This window comes from Centroberyx gerrardi, chromosome 8, assembly GCF_048128805.1.
Source record: "Centroberyx gerrardi isolate f3 chromosome 8, fCenGer3.hap1.cur.20231027, whole genome shotgun sequence".
Lineage (NCBI taxonomy): Eukaryota > Metazoa > Chordata > Actinopteri > Beryciformes > Berycidae > Centroberyx > Centroberyx gerrardi.
Window position 1 is genome coordinate 31091638 of NC_136004.1, and position 13436 is coordinate 31105073.

The window sequence follows — 13436 nt, forward strand, 5'->3', positions numbered from 1 at the left end:
CAGAGGAGGCCAAGAGGCTGAAAACAATCCAGTATTTCGCAATAAAAAAGCAAAGATGAAAGAAAATAATACACATAATTGTGCACAGTAAAAATATGTGCATTTCCTATCCCATAAATCATCTCATGACCCTCCAGAACATCTTGCGACCTCCTGGGGGGTCCCGACCCCCAGGTTGAGAACCACTGCTTTAGACAAATAAAAGCCCTGTAACAGAAGAGATAATTGGACAGTAAGAACAAGAGATAGAACAAGTAAATCCCAAGGGCCAGAGCTTGTGTGTGTGTGTGTGTGTGTGTGTGTGTGTGTGTGTGTGTGTGGTCTGCGTAGCTGCCATTGACAGTGGTATTTTATGAGCGCTGGTAAAGTCAACACTAACAACGGTGCAGACAGACGGAGTGAGAGCAGGAGGGGCCAAACAGACTGAGCTACGTGGGGAGTCCGTGTCAGAATAAAACAGTGTGTGTGTGTGTGTGTGTGTGTGTGTGAGCGTGAGAGAGAGAGAGAGAGAGAGAGAAAGCGAGAGAGAGAGACACACAAGCACACACTGTCTCCAACGCTAACAAAGGATTGTACACTAAGTTTTGCTCTGTGTTGGGTGGAAGGGAGGTGAGGTGTGTGTGTGTGTGTGTGTGTGTGTGTCTTGTGACAATAAAGGATTTAAGTTTAGGGTTAGAAATAGAATTTGGTAAGAGTTAAATTTAGATTTAGCATTTAGGGAATGAACATAGTCAGCGGAAGGTCCTCACAAGTGTAATAATACAAATGCGTGTGTGTGTGTGTGTGTGTGTGTGCACCTGTGCACTCATCCGTGTGTGTGTGTGTGTGTGTGCATGTGTGTGAACAAAGAGAAGCACCAAAACCTAATTCACAAAACCAACTGCTATGATTACTCATGATTTCCCAGCGGCCGGCAGAGAGAAGCCAGATGCGACAGCGAGCGCTACAAAAAAACAAAAACACACGACAACAAGAGAATAAGAAAACAAAAAAACACACAGGAGGGGAGCGACGCCTCTGGGTTCCACACAACAATGCTCACTTTGGCACTGACAACACTATTTACTTTTTTTCTCCCAGATTGTTCTATCCAAAATTGACAGGCTGGTACTGTTTTTTTTGGCTCTAAAAAGTAAAAAGGCACCGAGGAACCTTTAGGGGTTCTTCAGACTGCGAACATAGAGGGACCCCAGAAGTGTTCCCTGAGGAACCCCGTCATAAAGGGTTTGTGAACCCTGATGGTACTTCTACCAGTTGGGGATCCTGGGAGTCACCGGCCCTTTCATCCCCTCTAAAATACAGCTGGAGGAGGTTTGACATATGGACTACCATTCCTACACTCTACAAGGAAAAGGGCTTCAAGGAACCTTTTTGACTCCTTCAGATTGAAACCAGGGGTAAATCCCAGCAGGTTCCTTTGAGAACTCCTTCATAGACGGTTCATGAACCCTGACAGAACATCTACTACTCTCTAACATAATAGAGACTCTTCAAGAGAAGACTATTTTTTCGGTTGTTTTCCTTTGGATCTTAGAAGAACTCTCCAATAACCTCTAGTTTTTGGAGTGTAGTGTGACGAAAACACAACTGGAGGAATTAGAATCAACAGCAGTGGTTTTTGGATCCTGGGAGTCACTTTTTGAACTTTTTTGACTCCTTCAGATTGAAACCAGGGGTAAATCCCAGCTGGTTCCTTTGAGAACCCCTTCATAGACGGTTCATGAACCCTGACGATACATCTACAAGTCTCTAACATATGGGAGTTCTTCAAGAAAAGGATATTTTTTCTGTTTTCCTTTGGATCTTAGAAGAACTCCCCAATAAACTCCTAATTTTTTGGAGTGTAGTGTGACGAAAACACAACTGGAGGAATCAGAATCAACAACAGAAGTCGTTTTTGGATCCTGGGAGTCACTTTTTGAACTTTTTTGACTCCTTAAGATTGCAACCAAAGGGGAACCCCAGAAAATTCCTTGAACCCCTTCGTGAAGGATTCATGAACCTTGACAGTTCTTCCACAAGCCTGTAACATATTGGGGTTCTTCAAGAAAGGGGTGTTTTTCAGGATCTCAGCAGAACTCCTGATGAAACCCTATAGTTTTTACAGTGTAGTGTGATGTAAACACAGATATCAGAGCTGTCAGAATCGATAACAGCAATAACTTGGAGATGTTGGGAGTCAATGGCTCTGTCTCTCCTCCTAAAATATGGTTGCGAAAAGATTTTTATGCACTTAACGGTCCAGTTCCTTCCCCTCCCAATGGGACTAGGCTAACATTTCTACACTCTACACTAGTAAGAGGAACCTTTAGGGTTTCAGAAAAGGATCCCTAGTTTTTACAGTGTACAGTGGAACCAAATTGGTGCATTGTAACACAAAACTCGAGTGCAGCCAGCTATTTACCAGACCCGTCCTTTTAGCTTCCAAAGAGAGCAAAAACCTTTGATTTTTTCCCAAGCAATTCCTCTTGGGGACGGAGCAAAAGGCGCAGCAGTTGTTCAGCGAGCATGCAGTAAAAAGTGGGGCTTCTATAATTGCCGAGTCTGTAAATCAGAGGGTGCTTAGGTCCAGGGCCATTAGGGTGGATTTAGCCTGGGCCAACTCCAATTCCACGCCTCGCTGATGGGGAGAGAAGGAAGGAAGGGAGGAGGAGGGGAGGAGGAGGAGGAAGGAGGAGATGGCACTCTTCATAAAATCATTAAGAAGCCTCTCATCCACTGGCTTGCTTGATGAAAAGAGTTAAAAAAGGTATAAAACTGCTTAAACTTAAAGCACGTTTAAGGAGCAGTACATATAGAGTATATATGCTTTGGAGTTTTGTACGTTTTTAACCCTGTTAACTTAACAAACTAATGGATTAAAAGCTTTTTAACAAGTTTATAAAGAGTGCTTTGGATTTGATTCTTTTCTGATGCATTAACCCCACACCAAAGACCTTCTATTCTATTTCAGATTTTCACTGGATAGAGCCAAACGTTGTACCCTGATTTCTTGTGTAATAACCTTTAGGGCTTCTTCAAATTGCAAACATAGGGGAACCCCAAACGGTTCCTTGCAGAACTCCTTCATAAAGGGCTCATGAACCCTCACAGTACTTCCATGAACCTAAAAACATACGGGGAACCTGAAACATAGGGCCATTCTTTCTAGTGAGGAACCCTAAGATGTTTATTAGCTCCTTTTGGATCTCAGAAGAACCAACCAGTAAATCCCTAGTTTTTTAGAGTGTGGAAATCCTTGACTAGACGTTCTGCAATACCCCGACTCATTCATCATCTTCTACAAATATAGATTGAAGAAAGAAGGTAGAAGAAGAAGAAAGTGAGATAGAGGGGAAAGAGAGGGAGAAAGAAAAAGTTTGGGAGGTAAAAGAGGAAGAGAGAGAGAAAGAAAAGAGAAAGTCAAGGACAGAGAGAGGGGGAGGAAGAGGAGTGAAGAGGAGGAGTGAGGAGAATTTGGAAGCCATAAAAAAAAACGAGCAAAACACGTCGGGACGGGGAGATTTTCACCCGAGGAGAGTGTAATTAATTTAATCACAGCTATTTAAGAAATGCTGATGAAAATCTCACTCAATTAATGGGAGGCGCCGGAAGTTAACCAAATGTGTTATCGCTGAAATCCTCCCCCTCTCAGCTCAAGCTCTTCCCTAAACTCTCTCTCTCTCTGTCTCTCTCTCTTTTCATCCCTCTATCTTTATCACCTTAAGAACACAACACACATTTCCTACCTATTTTTCTCTTTAAACACACATACTAAACGTATACACACCGTCACTCTCTTGTGTAATTCAGGGCTAATTTAATTAATTTTATTTCTCTTTTTTTTTGTTATTCATGTCTTTTTGTGCACCATCCCCTCCATGTTGAGTCTTGGTGTCATTTGGTTTCTTTTTTTTCTTCTTTTTTTATTGTTTTTTAAACAAAGGAATAATATACAAACATTCAGGTAAACAATAGCAGCACATATAGATCAAATTTAAGGACGTGTCATTTGGTTTCTGCTGCCCAATTCTGTGTCTCTGCTTGTCATCCCTTTGTTTTTTTTGTTTTTTTATCTCATCTACACAGATTGCATTTCCTCTTTCCTTTTTAATTTTTTAAACATTTGTAGGTGCAAATGCAGTAAATCTAGACTAACTATTCACCACATCTCTATCTGGTCCTCCTTGCTTTCCATTCCTGCCTCAGTAAGGGAGTATACTGTAGGCAGGGCGGCTATAGGACTGTGTGGAAAACAGGAGACTGTATCACTGTATAATATGAATTGTAATCCCAGTGTGCTCTCTCTGCATTCGGCACACTGTAGCATGCCTGATATAGTCGATATAGTCATTATTGTCTGTTCTGTGGTGTTATTTGTGGTGCGGTGGTTATCATTTGTGTACAAAAATAAGCTAAACTTCTCTCCATACAACCTGCCGTACCTTTAATTTCTCTGTCGTTCTGTCTCTCTTTCTCTCTTGCCTTTCCTCATCTGTTCTCTTACACTCATTCTGGAAAATTACCATCAGCCACCAGGCAAATTGTGATAAATTTTCACTGTGGCTGGTTAAATTAGTCTGTTCTGTCAGCCATTTTGGCAGGTAACCAGTCAATGTTCAGTTCAAAAAGATAGATATCAGATATAGCTGGTATAGCTGGTAAAATAGAGACATGCTCTATATAAACAGGTCTAGTATAATGTTGGACCTCTTGTGATTAATGAATTAACGCCTAACTTCTACATTTCGTGAAACAAATTTGAATGGGATAATGAAATTTGCCGAAATATGAGTTCAAGATTTTACAATTCATCACTTTCTGATTTAGCAAAGTAAAAATTTTAGTTTGCACCATAAATGCCTTCTTCTATAGATTCCACTGCTGCTTACATTTTTCTTGACGGGGGGGAAAATAGAAATCACACATGAAGAAGAAGAAGAAGAAGAAGAAGAAGAAGAAGAAGAAGAAATTAAAATACAAAGTTCAATTTGCATGGGATTCGAATCACCAGGTGACCTCTGTCTTTCCGCTGGAATTTTTACTTTTAAATATTCCAGACGTGGCAGATCAGATTCGCACAGGATTTAAATGAACGATGATCTCTGCAGAAATCAGCGGACATCCCCGGGTGATAAACCGAGCCGAGTCGAGTCGAGTCGAGTGTGTTTGTGTCGTCCGGTGCGGACGGGGCCGAGGCTGCCGGTGGGTTTTTGGAAGCCATCATGCACCGTGACGGGCAGACTGACAGGTGGAAGCAGTTTCCTGGCCCGCTCACACTCTTTTTTATTCTCAATTTTTATGCTCCTCAGTCCTTCCTGCTCCTTTGCTCCTGTCTCCCTCTCTCTCTCTCTTTCTCTCTCTCTCTCTCTCTTCTTTTGAAGTCGTGCTCCCCTCGCTTTCTTTCCATGACGCTCTCTTTTCTCTTTTCTCTGTCCCAGTCCTTTTCTCGCCCATAACCCCTCTGGCCTTTCTCCCGCTCCACACTGGTTTTCTTGTCATCTCTCTTTCTCTGTCTCTCTCTCTCTCTCTCTCTCTCTCAAGCCTTTTTTCATCTGCTCCCTCGCATGTTCAATTTTAATGTCTCTCTGTCTAGCTGTCCTCTTCTTCTTCTTCTTCTTCTTCTTAGCATGTTGTTATTATTGAATACAGTAGAGTCATGTATCTTGTTTATCTTATCTTATCTACTATTTGCAGTAGTAACTATTAATCCATCGTTTACCTTCATGCATTTACACATACAGTATATCCTGCATCAGCACTCCAGGGTTTTTTGTGAATGGTACACAGTAGAGTACGAAGGTAGTATATTTAAAAATAAACATCTGTCATATTCTTATCAGCAGGTCACCAGACTGTTCAAAAGACAGCAATACTTGAATTTTCCGAACAATTCTAATTGCAGACGGAGCAAAAAAACGCAGAAATAGGTTCTGCAAGCATGCAGTAAAAAGCTGGACGTGTACAAAGGCTGCATCTTTATGACTGGGTCACCAAGTGTGTGTGTGTGTCCCCCCCCACACACACACACACACACACACACACACATACACACACAACCCCACCACACACACACACACTCAACCCCAAAAAAGGGTTACAGCCTACAAGGGGATTACACGTCCTTTACCTTGCCCCTCACTGGAAAGCAATTTATTTCTCTGTGCGGCCCGCAGGCGCAAACTTATCAGCAAATGTAATCCTAGCAGGCCAGTTGCCAAAAACTCTTCTAAAACCCACTCTACATAAACTGGGGGAGGCTGAGATGAATGCACAGTCACACGGTGCGGCGGATAATCTTTACTCCATGTCCTCCTGGGCGGGGCGGGGCGGGGCAGGGACGCACGATTACTGCGTTACCCCCCGTCCCACGTCCCCCGAACCTCCGCTGGTCCACGGCGAGATGGGATGAGAGATTCAGCAATTAAACTAAGCACAGAGAAAGCAGCTTTGCAAAACCTAACAAAAAAAAAACAGGAGCTTTTTGAAAATTCCCGTTATTGGAATGGAATCGGGTTGACATATGAATGTTGTTTTGAGTTAAACTGATACGCACCGACAGCAAGTAGCCGGGTCTATCTGCTTTTGTGCATTGATCCTGCATTAGCACATCAAACAATTCCTTCGTAAATGTCACAGTAAAACTACATTAGCATATTGTAACACAAACCTCTAGTGTCTCTCCACCACCAGACGCTCCTTTAAACTTGTAAACAGCATGAAAATAGAAGAAAACTTTAACTTGATGAAGCCGGAGTGCAGCAGTAGCTCAGCAAGCATGCAGGAAACAAACAGATCTTCCACAATATCTATATCAGTACGTCCACATTGAAGAACAAATTCGATATTACAACATGTCAAGGTATTTGTGAGTATGGAAAACAGGAAGCAGGAAGCCATAAGTTTGTGTTGTGGTCATGCTTGCCTCGGCTCCAGGCTCTGAAATGAAACTGCAACGCTAAATCAAAGCGGCTGAGAAATAAATCGAGCGATACGGCCGTGCTATCAGCCGCATCGTTCAAATCTGTCTCTTGGGATTTAACAAAGAACAATCTTATGACTAAGTGACACTCATGACCTATTGCATGATTTTGAAATTCAAGTCATAGCTAAGAAAGAAAGCCATGAAAGTCAATAGGTTTTCTAGTTTGAGACAAAATAGGACATGGCTCTCTCACAAGCTGCTCTCTCTCTCTCTCTCTCTCTCTCTCTCTCTCTCTGTCTCTCTCTCTCTCTCTCTCAGTGAAGTGCTGATGGGAGGTCAGGATGGCAGTGATGTAAATAAAAAGGAGGGTAAACTATAAAGCATCATAACCACCATCAATAGAGACAGAAATCAATTATATTTTCAGAAAACTGTGAAGTAAAAGTATTGTGCTTTTTTCCTCAAAAGACGCTTTCTTCAGAAAACTGACATCACTTTGACACTTGTTAAAGTCAAGTTAAGATAAGATAAGATAAGATAAGATAAGATAAGATAAGATTAGATTTCACTTTATTGATCCCCAGGGGGAAATTCGGGTGCTACGGCAGCAATTGGCAGAACAATGCCAAGAAACTACAGGAAAGGTAATAAAAATAATACAGGAAAGGTAATAGGAAAGTTACTTAGACGTTAGATGAATACTAATTTATATCCTAAATATTTCTGTCAGAGTTAAAAGCTGGATAACTACACCAACACTAGACCACTACAAATCTTCAGTTCATCCTAGCTGAAGTTTTGCGATGCTTGTGTTGTAATGAAACCCGATTAGAAACAAGGGAAGGAGCCGACCAGGATGGGAAAGAAAATGGAAGAAAAATTTGAATTATTACGACACAAGTCTGAAGCGGTACAGGGACGCTGGTAGAAAAGCTCTCTTCTGGAAGCATGTTTCTAACCAAGAGGGCATACCAGGTGTGTTTAAAAATGCAGTGGAGATCAACGACCGTTGGATCTCATATTTTAAGTTGTGTAGATATATTAGATCTATCCTGCGCTGAAAACTCTGGCTAAACTCTGACTTCTCCAAACATCTAGAGACCCATTAGAGAGGAGAGAGGAGAGAAAAAAGGAGGAAGGAAAGATGGGTGAGAGAGGAGAGAGGAGAGATGGGACAAGAGATGAGAATTTCCTTGGCACAATGCCCCCCTGTAGAAGCAAACCGACTTTACACACACACACACACACACACACACACACACTAAAGCCATCAGTCATGCCGGAGGCGTCCACACCCCCAGGGGAGGCTCACGGGGAGGCAGAGGGGTCTGGGTGGTCCTGGGCCTCTGCCAAGAAATTCTACAATCCAGCAGAAACGTCTCCAGCACCTTCCAAACATCTTCCAAACACCTTACACTCTCATTATCACTGTCAACTGGGCGACACCAAGCACCTCTCTCCCCATCTCCTCCTCCACCTCCTCCTCCTCCCTCCCTTCCTTCCTTCTCTCCCCATCAGCGAGGCGTGGAATTGGAGTTGGCCCAGGCTAAATCCACCCTAATGGCCCTGGACCTAAGCACCCTCTGATTTACAGACTCGGCGATTATAGAAGCCCCACTTTTTACTGCATGCTCGCTGAACAACTGCTGCTGCGCTTTTGCTCCGTCCCCAAGAGGAATTGCTTGGGAAAAATCAAAGGTTTTTGCTTTCTTTCTTTCAAGTTAAAAGGCCTGGTCTGGTAAATAGCTGGCTGCACTTGAGTTGTGTGTTACAATGCACCAATTTGGTTCCTCTGTACACTGTAAAAAACAATTTGAAGAAGGTTATTACACAGGAGATCAGGGTAGAGAGCGCTACATTTGGATATCCAGTGAAAATCTGAAATACAAGGTGGTCTTTGGTGTGAGGTTAATGCCGTTTTTTACACGTTTTTTAACTCTTTTCATGAAACAAGCCAATGGATGAAAGGCTTCTTAACGTTTTTATGAAGATTGCTTTCTTTTCTGAAACAAGGTCGCTTTTACTTTTTAGAGTGTAGGAATGTTAGCCCTGTAGTCCATTGGGAAGGGAAGGAATTGGACCGCTCAGTGCTTTACAAATCTCTTGCAACCATATTTCAGAAGGAACGAAACAGCCATTGACTCCCAATTTATTCCCAGTTTATTGCCAATTATTCTCAATTCGGATAGCTCTGATAAGTGTGACATCACGCTACACTGTGAAAACTAGGGTTTCATCAGGGGTTCCTCTGAGATCCAAAGAAAAAACAACTGAAAAATATCCCTTTCTTGAAGAACCCCAATATGTTAGAGCAGTGATTCCCAAAGTGTGGGCCGCGGCCCCCTGGTGGGCCGTGAAGGTACTGCAGGTGGGCCGCGAGAGGTCATTTACAATAAATAAATAAAAAGTTTTTAATTTTCAATTTTGTAATTATGATTAAATATTTGCATTAAAAAAAGTAATCAGAACTAATGAAACAAAGCCATGGGATTTAAATTACGTGTTATTCTTCATTTATCTGACCTATTTTTGATCCGGCCAGAATGTATCTTATACCTCATCATTGGCGGGGGAAGAGTAAAAATGGTAAAAATTCTGTCTGTTTTTTCTTCATGTTGATATTGGGTTGGATATTGTGAAATTTTATGTATAAGCGTTTTATTATCCAGTGTCAAACAGCCAGGATACGGGCTTAACAATTCACTATTTGCACTTAATTTCTTACATTTGTTGCTTTACAAATTGTTACGTGTATGTGGATGGATTATTAATTTGCACTGCATTGCCGTATGCCCACGTTCTCATGTTCTGTTTATGAAATAAAAAATATATAGGGAAATCTTCGTCTCGTGTGTTAATCAGAGTTGTGATTAAAGGGTCGGGTGGGCCGGAGGGTCGGAAGATTTTCAGATTTCAAAACTGGGCCGCGGCTTTCTTAAGTTTGGGAATGGCTGCGTTAGAGGCTTGTGGAAGCACCGTCAAGGTTCATGAATCCTTTATGAAGAGGTTCAAGGGATCTTCTGGGGTTCCCCTGCGGTTGCAATCTGAAGGAGTCAAAAAGGTCTCTTGAAGCCCGTTTACTTCTTACAGAGAGATAGGAATGGTAAGCCTAGCCGGTGAGAAGCGATCAGCCCGCTCAGTGCTCAACAAACCTCCTCCAGGCATATTTTAGAAGGTCTAGTGACTCCCAGGATCCAAAAACCATTCCTGTTTGTGATTCTGAATCCTCCAGTTGTGCTACACTCCAAAAACTAGGAGTTTATTGGTGGGGTTCTTCTAAGATCCAAAGGAAAAGAGCTGAAAAAATACTGAAGAAACACTGAAGAGAGTATTTTCTGCAGTATTAACACCGGATAGATGCAGGATAAATGCATGAAGGGAGACTTCTACGATGGCTACCGCTGTACTGATTCATTTTTACTGTGCAGCATTCAAGAAAGAATTATCTGCAGTATTAATGCAGGGTAGATGCAGGATTAATGCATGAGGGGGGACTTCTCCAACGGCTGCCACTGTACGCAGTACTACAGCAGGACAGAGGCAGCATAAATGCATGAAGCAGGCTTTCTACAATGGGTTTCTGCACTGTATTATCCTATTTGAGGCGGTCCAAGGAGCTTATGCATTGGGATCCATGGGAATTCCAATCCTCCTGACAATATTCATTAAGGTGTGAAATTGAGCTGCAGTACTGACCGGGTTGTAATCACATTGTGGTTACTCTCTTGCCCTCTTTCTCTCTCTTTCCCCCCCCTCTCTCTCTCTCTCTCTCTCTTTCTCTCTATTTCTACCCATCATCCCCAGGAGCCAACGCAGGTCCTCCCCACTCGATGGAGGCGCTTGGTTAGGCCATCAGGAGTATATTAGCCTGTCCAGGAAGGGGGGTTTGGTCACTGAACCACGGTTTTATTTATTGGTTTGGAGTATTGTGAGGCCTGTGAGGTAGATTGGTTCAGTAATAGTCAATGTTTGGTGCATTTATCCTGTATTAGCACCGTACACAGCGGGAGCCTTTGAAGAAATCCCTCTTCATGCTTTAGTCCTGCATCTAGCCAGCATCGACACAGCAGAAACTCTTCCTCGAATGTTATTCAGCAGAACCAAATTAGTATATTTTAAAGAGGAATACCGGTGGCATTTAGAGTTATAGTCCATTTACTTCTGTCTATGTCCCATCATTTTGCAACGCTGTACGTAATGAGATTTTTTTAACCTTTACTTTTTTGTCGTTTGAAAATACAAACTTTACGGCGTCAAACCTAGCTTGAAATGAACTGCTGTCACGGCTAACAAAAATGTCCCATAAAAGACATGGATGTGACAGTAAAGTTTGTGTTTTGGAGGGATTTATTTCCCGGAGGAGACTTCCATTTCTTCCTGCGGGTGTCAGCTGACAGACGGGAAGCAGAGCGGAACGTAACGTAACGCAGCGCTGCGATGAAAAAAACGACTCGACTCAGCTCAGTGAAATGAGGAGAAAAACAGAAAAGTTTGGCTTCATGTTCACCGTGATGGATTCTCTCGCTCTGTGGAAGTTGTTTTTCATACTTGTACTTTCATGCTTCTTCTGAAGGGAGGGAAACAAGCGTTGATATCTGCAACTATGCTGACTGTGTGCAGAAAAACAAGGAATAATGGAAAGGAGAGGGGCAACTTGGACCTTAACTTAAAAAAAACCCCACCAGTATTATCCTTTAAGACAAACTTTTCATGTCTCTCAATACTAGACCACTGCTTGTAACTTCTTCAAAAGCAAAGATAATTTTTTTTCAAAGAATCCCTCTGGGGAGGATTGAGGCAAAGTGCAGCGAGCACGCAATAAAAAGCAGGACTTCTATATCTGTACAGTAGATGGGTTTTTCGTTGGCGCTGTGCCTCGTAAGAGTGACTATCTTTCGGCTTTTTTCTTAGGCTAAGTCAGTGAGGCAATAATACCGAGGCAATAATACGTGGACCCCAGAGAGAGGCTTCTTCTTAGTCACTTCGTAAAATATTCAGTCGGAACATCTACTCAAAGTTATTCTGAAACCAATCTACTCACGCAGCCACTGGAGAAGTCCCACTTTTTACTGCATGTTTGTGGAACTGCAGATGCACTTTTTTTGCTGTTCGGGGGAAAAATCTAGTTTTTCTGTCTTTTCAGCTGTCGGATGCTCTGGAGACTAGTCGGTTGAGAGATATTAGAATTTTGTATTAAAATAAAAGGAAATGGTGAGATGATTTATGGGGAAAATATCTTTGAGTCTTTGAGCGAAAGGTTGCAAACCACTGGAGTAAAGAACGTAACCGCAGAGGAGAGGAGGGAAGAGAAGAGGGACAAAAAGGAAGAAGAGGAGAGATGAGGAGGGAAAGGAGACAAGGAAGAAAGGGAAGAGGGGAAGAGAGAAAAGTCTTGACACAGTGTCCTCTGCAGAAACAAGCTACCTGGTTTTCTACACACACACACATGTAATCAGTTAGTGGTGTGATCCATAGACGGCTCCATCATGGAGGTCAGTTGGAGCTGTGCGCAAATAATGGCTAACTATAGTCACCGCGCTAAAAAAGGGGGATATCTGAAAAAGACTGTTGTGGTGTGGGTGTAGATCCATTCAGTAAAATTATAAGTAAATGTAGTTTACTGTGACACAGTAAATTATCTTGTCTTTAGCCCTACAGGTTCTACTCCAAAACACATGATGGCTAAATATTTAACAAGAGACAGCGGTGGTGTGGTCCCTAAATAGGCCTAACATTAGTTAGACCTATTTAACGGCTTAGGCCTAACTAGTTAAAGTAAATAGTCTGATAAGGTAAATGTAAATTTAAATGTAAATGTAGGTTACTGTGACACAGTAAATTGTCTTGTCTTTAGCCCTAGTCTCAGCTCAGTTGAACAAATTGTTAGCTAGCTAACTAGCCAGCAGGCTCATTGAGTAAAGCAACCGATGTTAATGTTTACATGCAGCCTACTAGCTAACACTAGCCACTAGCTATAACATTACCTATTGTGCGAATGAGGTCCTTGGAGCTCCAACATGGCCTAAGATTATTAGTAAAACCCATTATTTGTTTCTTTATTTCTTCTTTATTTGTTCTCAGTACTGCAGGTGCTGCTGGACTTTCCTCTTTCCCAGTGTTACCTGCCCACTTCATGCACCTTGTTAGTAGGTGAAGTTGTGCCAAAACATTTGCGGCTTCCAACATGGCCGCCAAAAGCTGCGTCAAGTCACTCTGTACTCACGTCGGCAGTGTGCGTGGTCGTGCCGGTAGGAGCCGGGGGGGCAGGAGGCCAGGCACCGGCCGCCGTCGGCGCTCAGCAGGGGCAGCCGGGACCCGCCGCAGGACTGGCACTCCCAAACACCGGTACAGCTGGCACAGGATGACTGGCAGGCTGCGGAGGAGGAGGAGATGGAGAGAGAGAGAGACTTTGACCTGTCAGTCATTCATAGATTCATTTAGCAGGGGGCTTGCGCCTGTCCCAGCAGAGGGCAGGGAAACATCCGTGACAGGTCGGCAGTTCATCACCGGGCTAACGCAGATAGACAGACAC

The 13436-nt window shown here is 42.8% G+C and overlaps 1 protein-coding gene across 1 annotated transcript in view; it reads right to left on the reverse strand.

Annotated features, from left to right (window-relative positions):
* fras1 (Fraser extracellular matrix complex subunit 1) overlaps positions 1-13436 on the reverse strand; it is a 265678-nt gene that overhangs the window by 151203 nt on the left and 101039 nt on the right. Inside the window, exon 13 of the mRNA XM_071923837.2 lies at positions 13128-13277. Within this exon, the coding sequence (XP_071779938.2) occupies positions 13128-13277 (150 nt within the window). The remainder of the gene's footprint in view (positions 1-13127; positions 13278-13436) is intronic.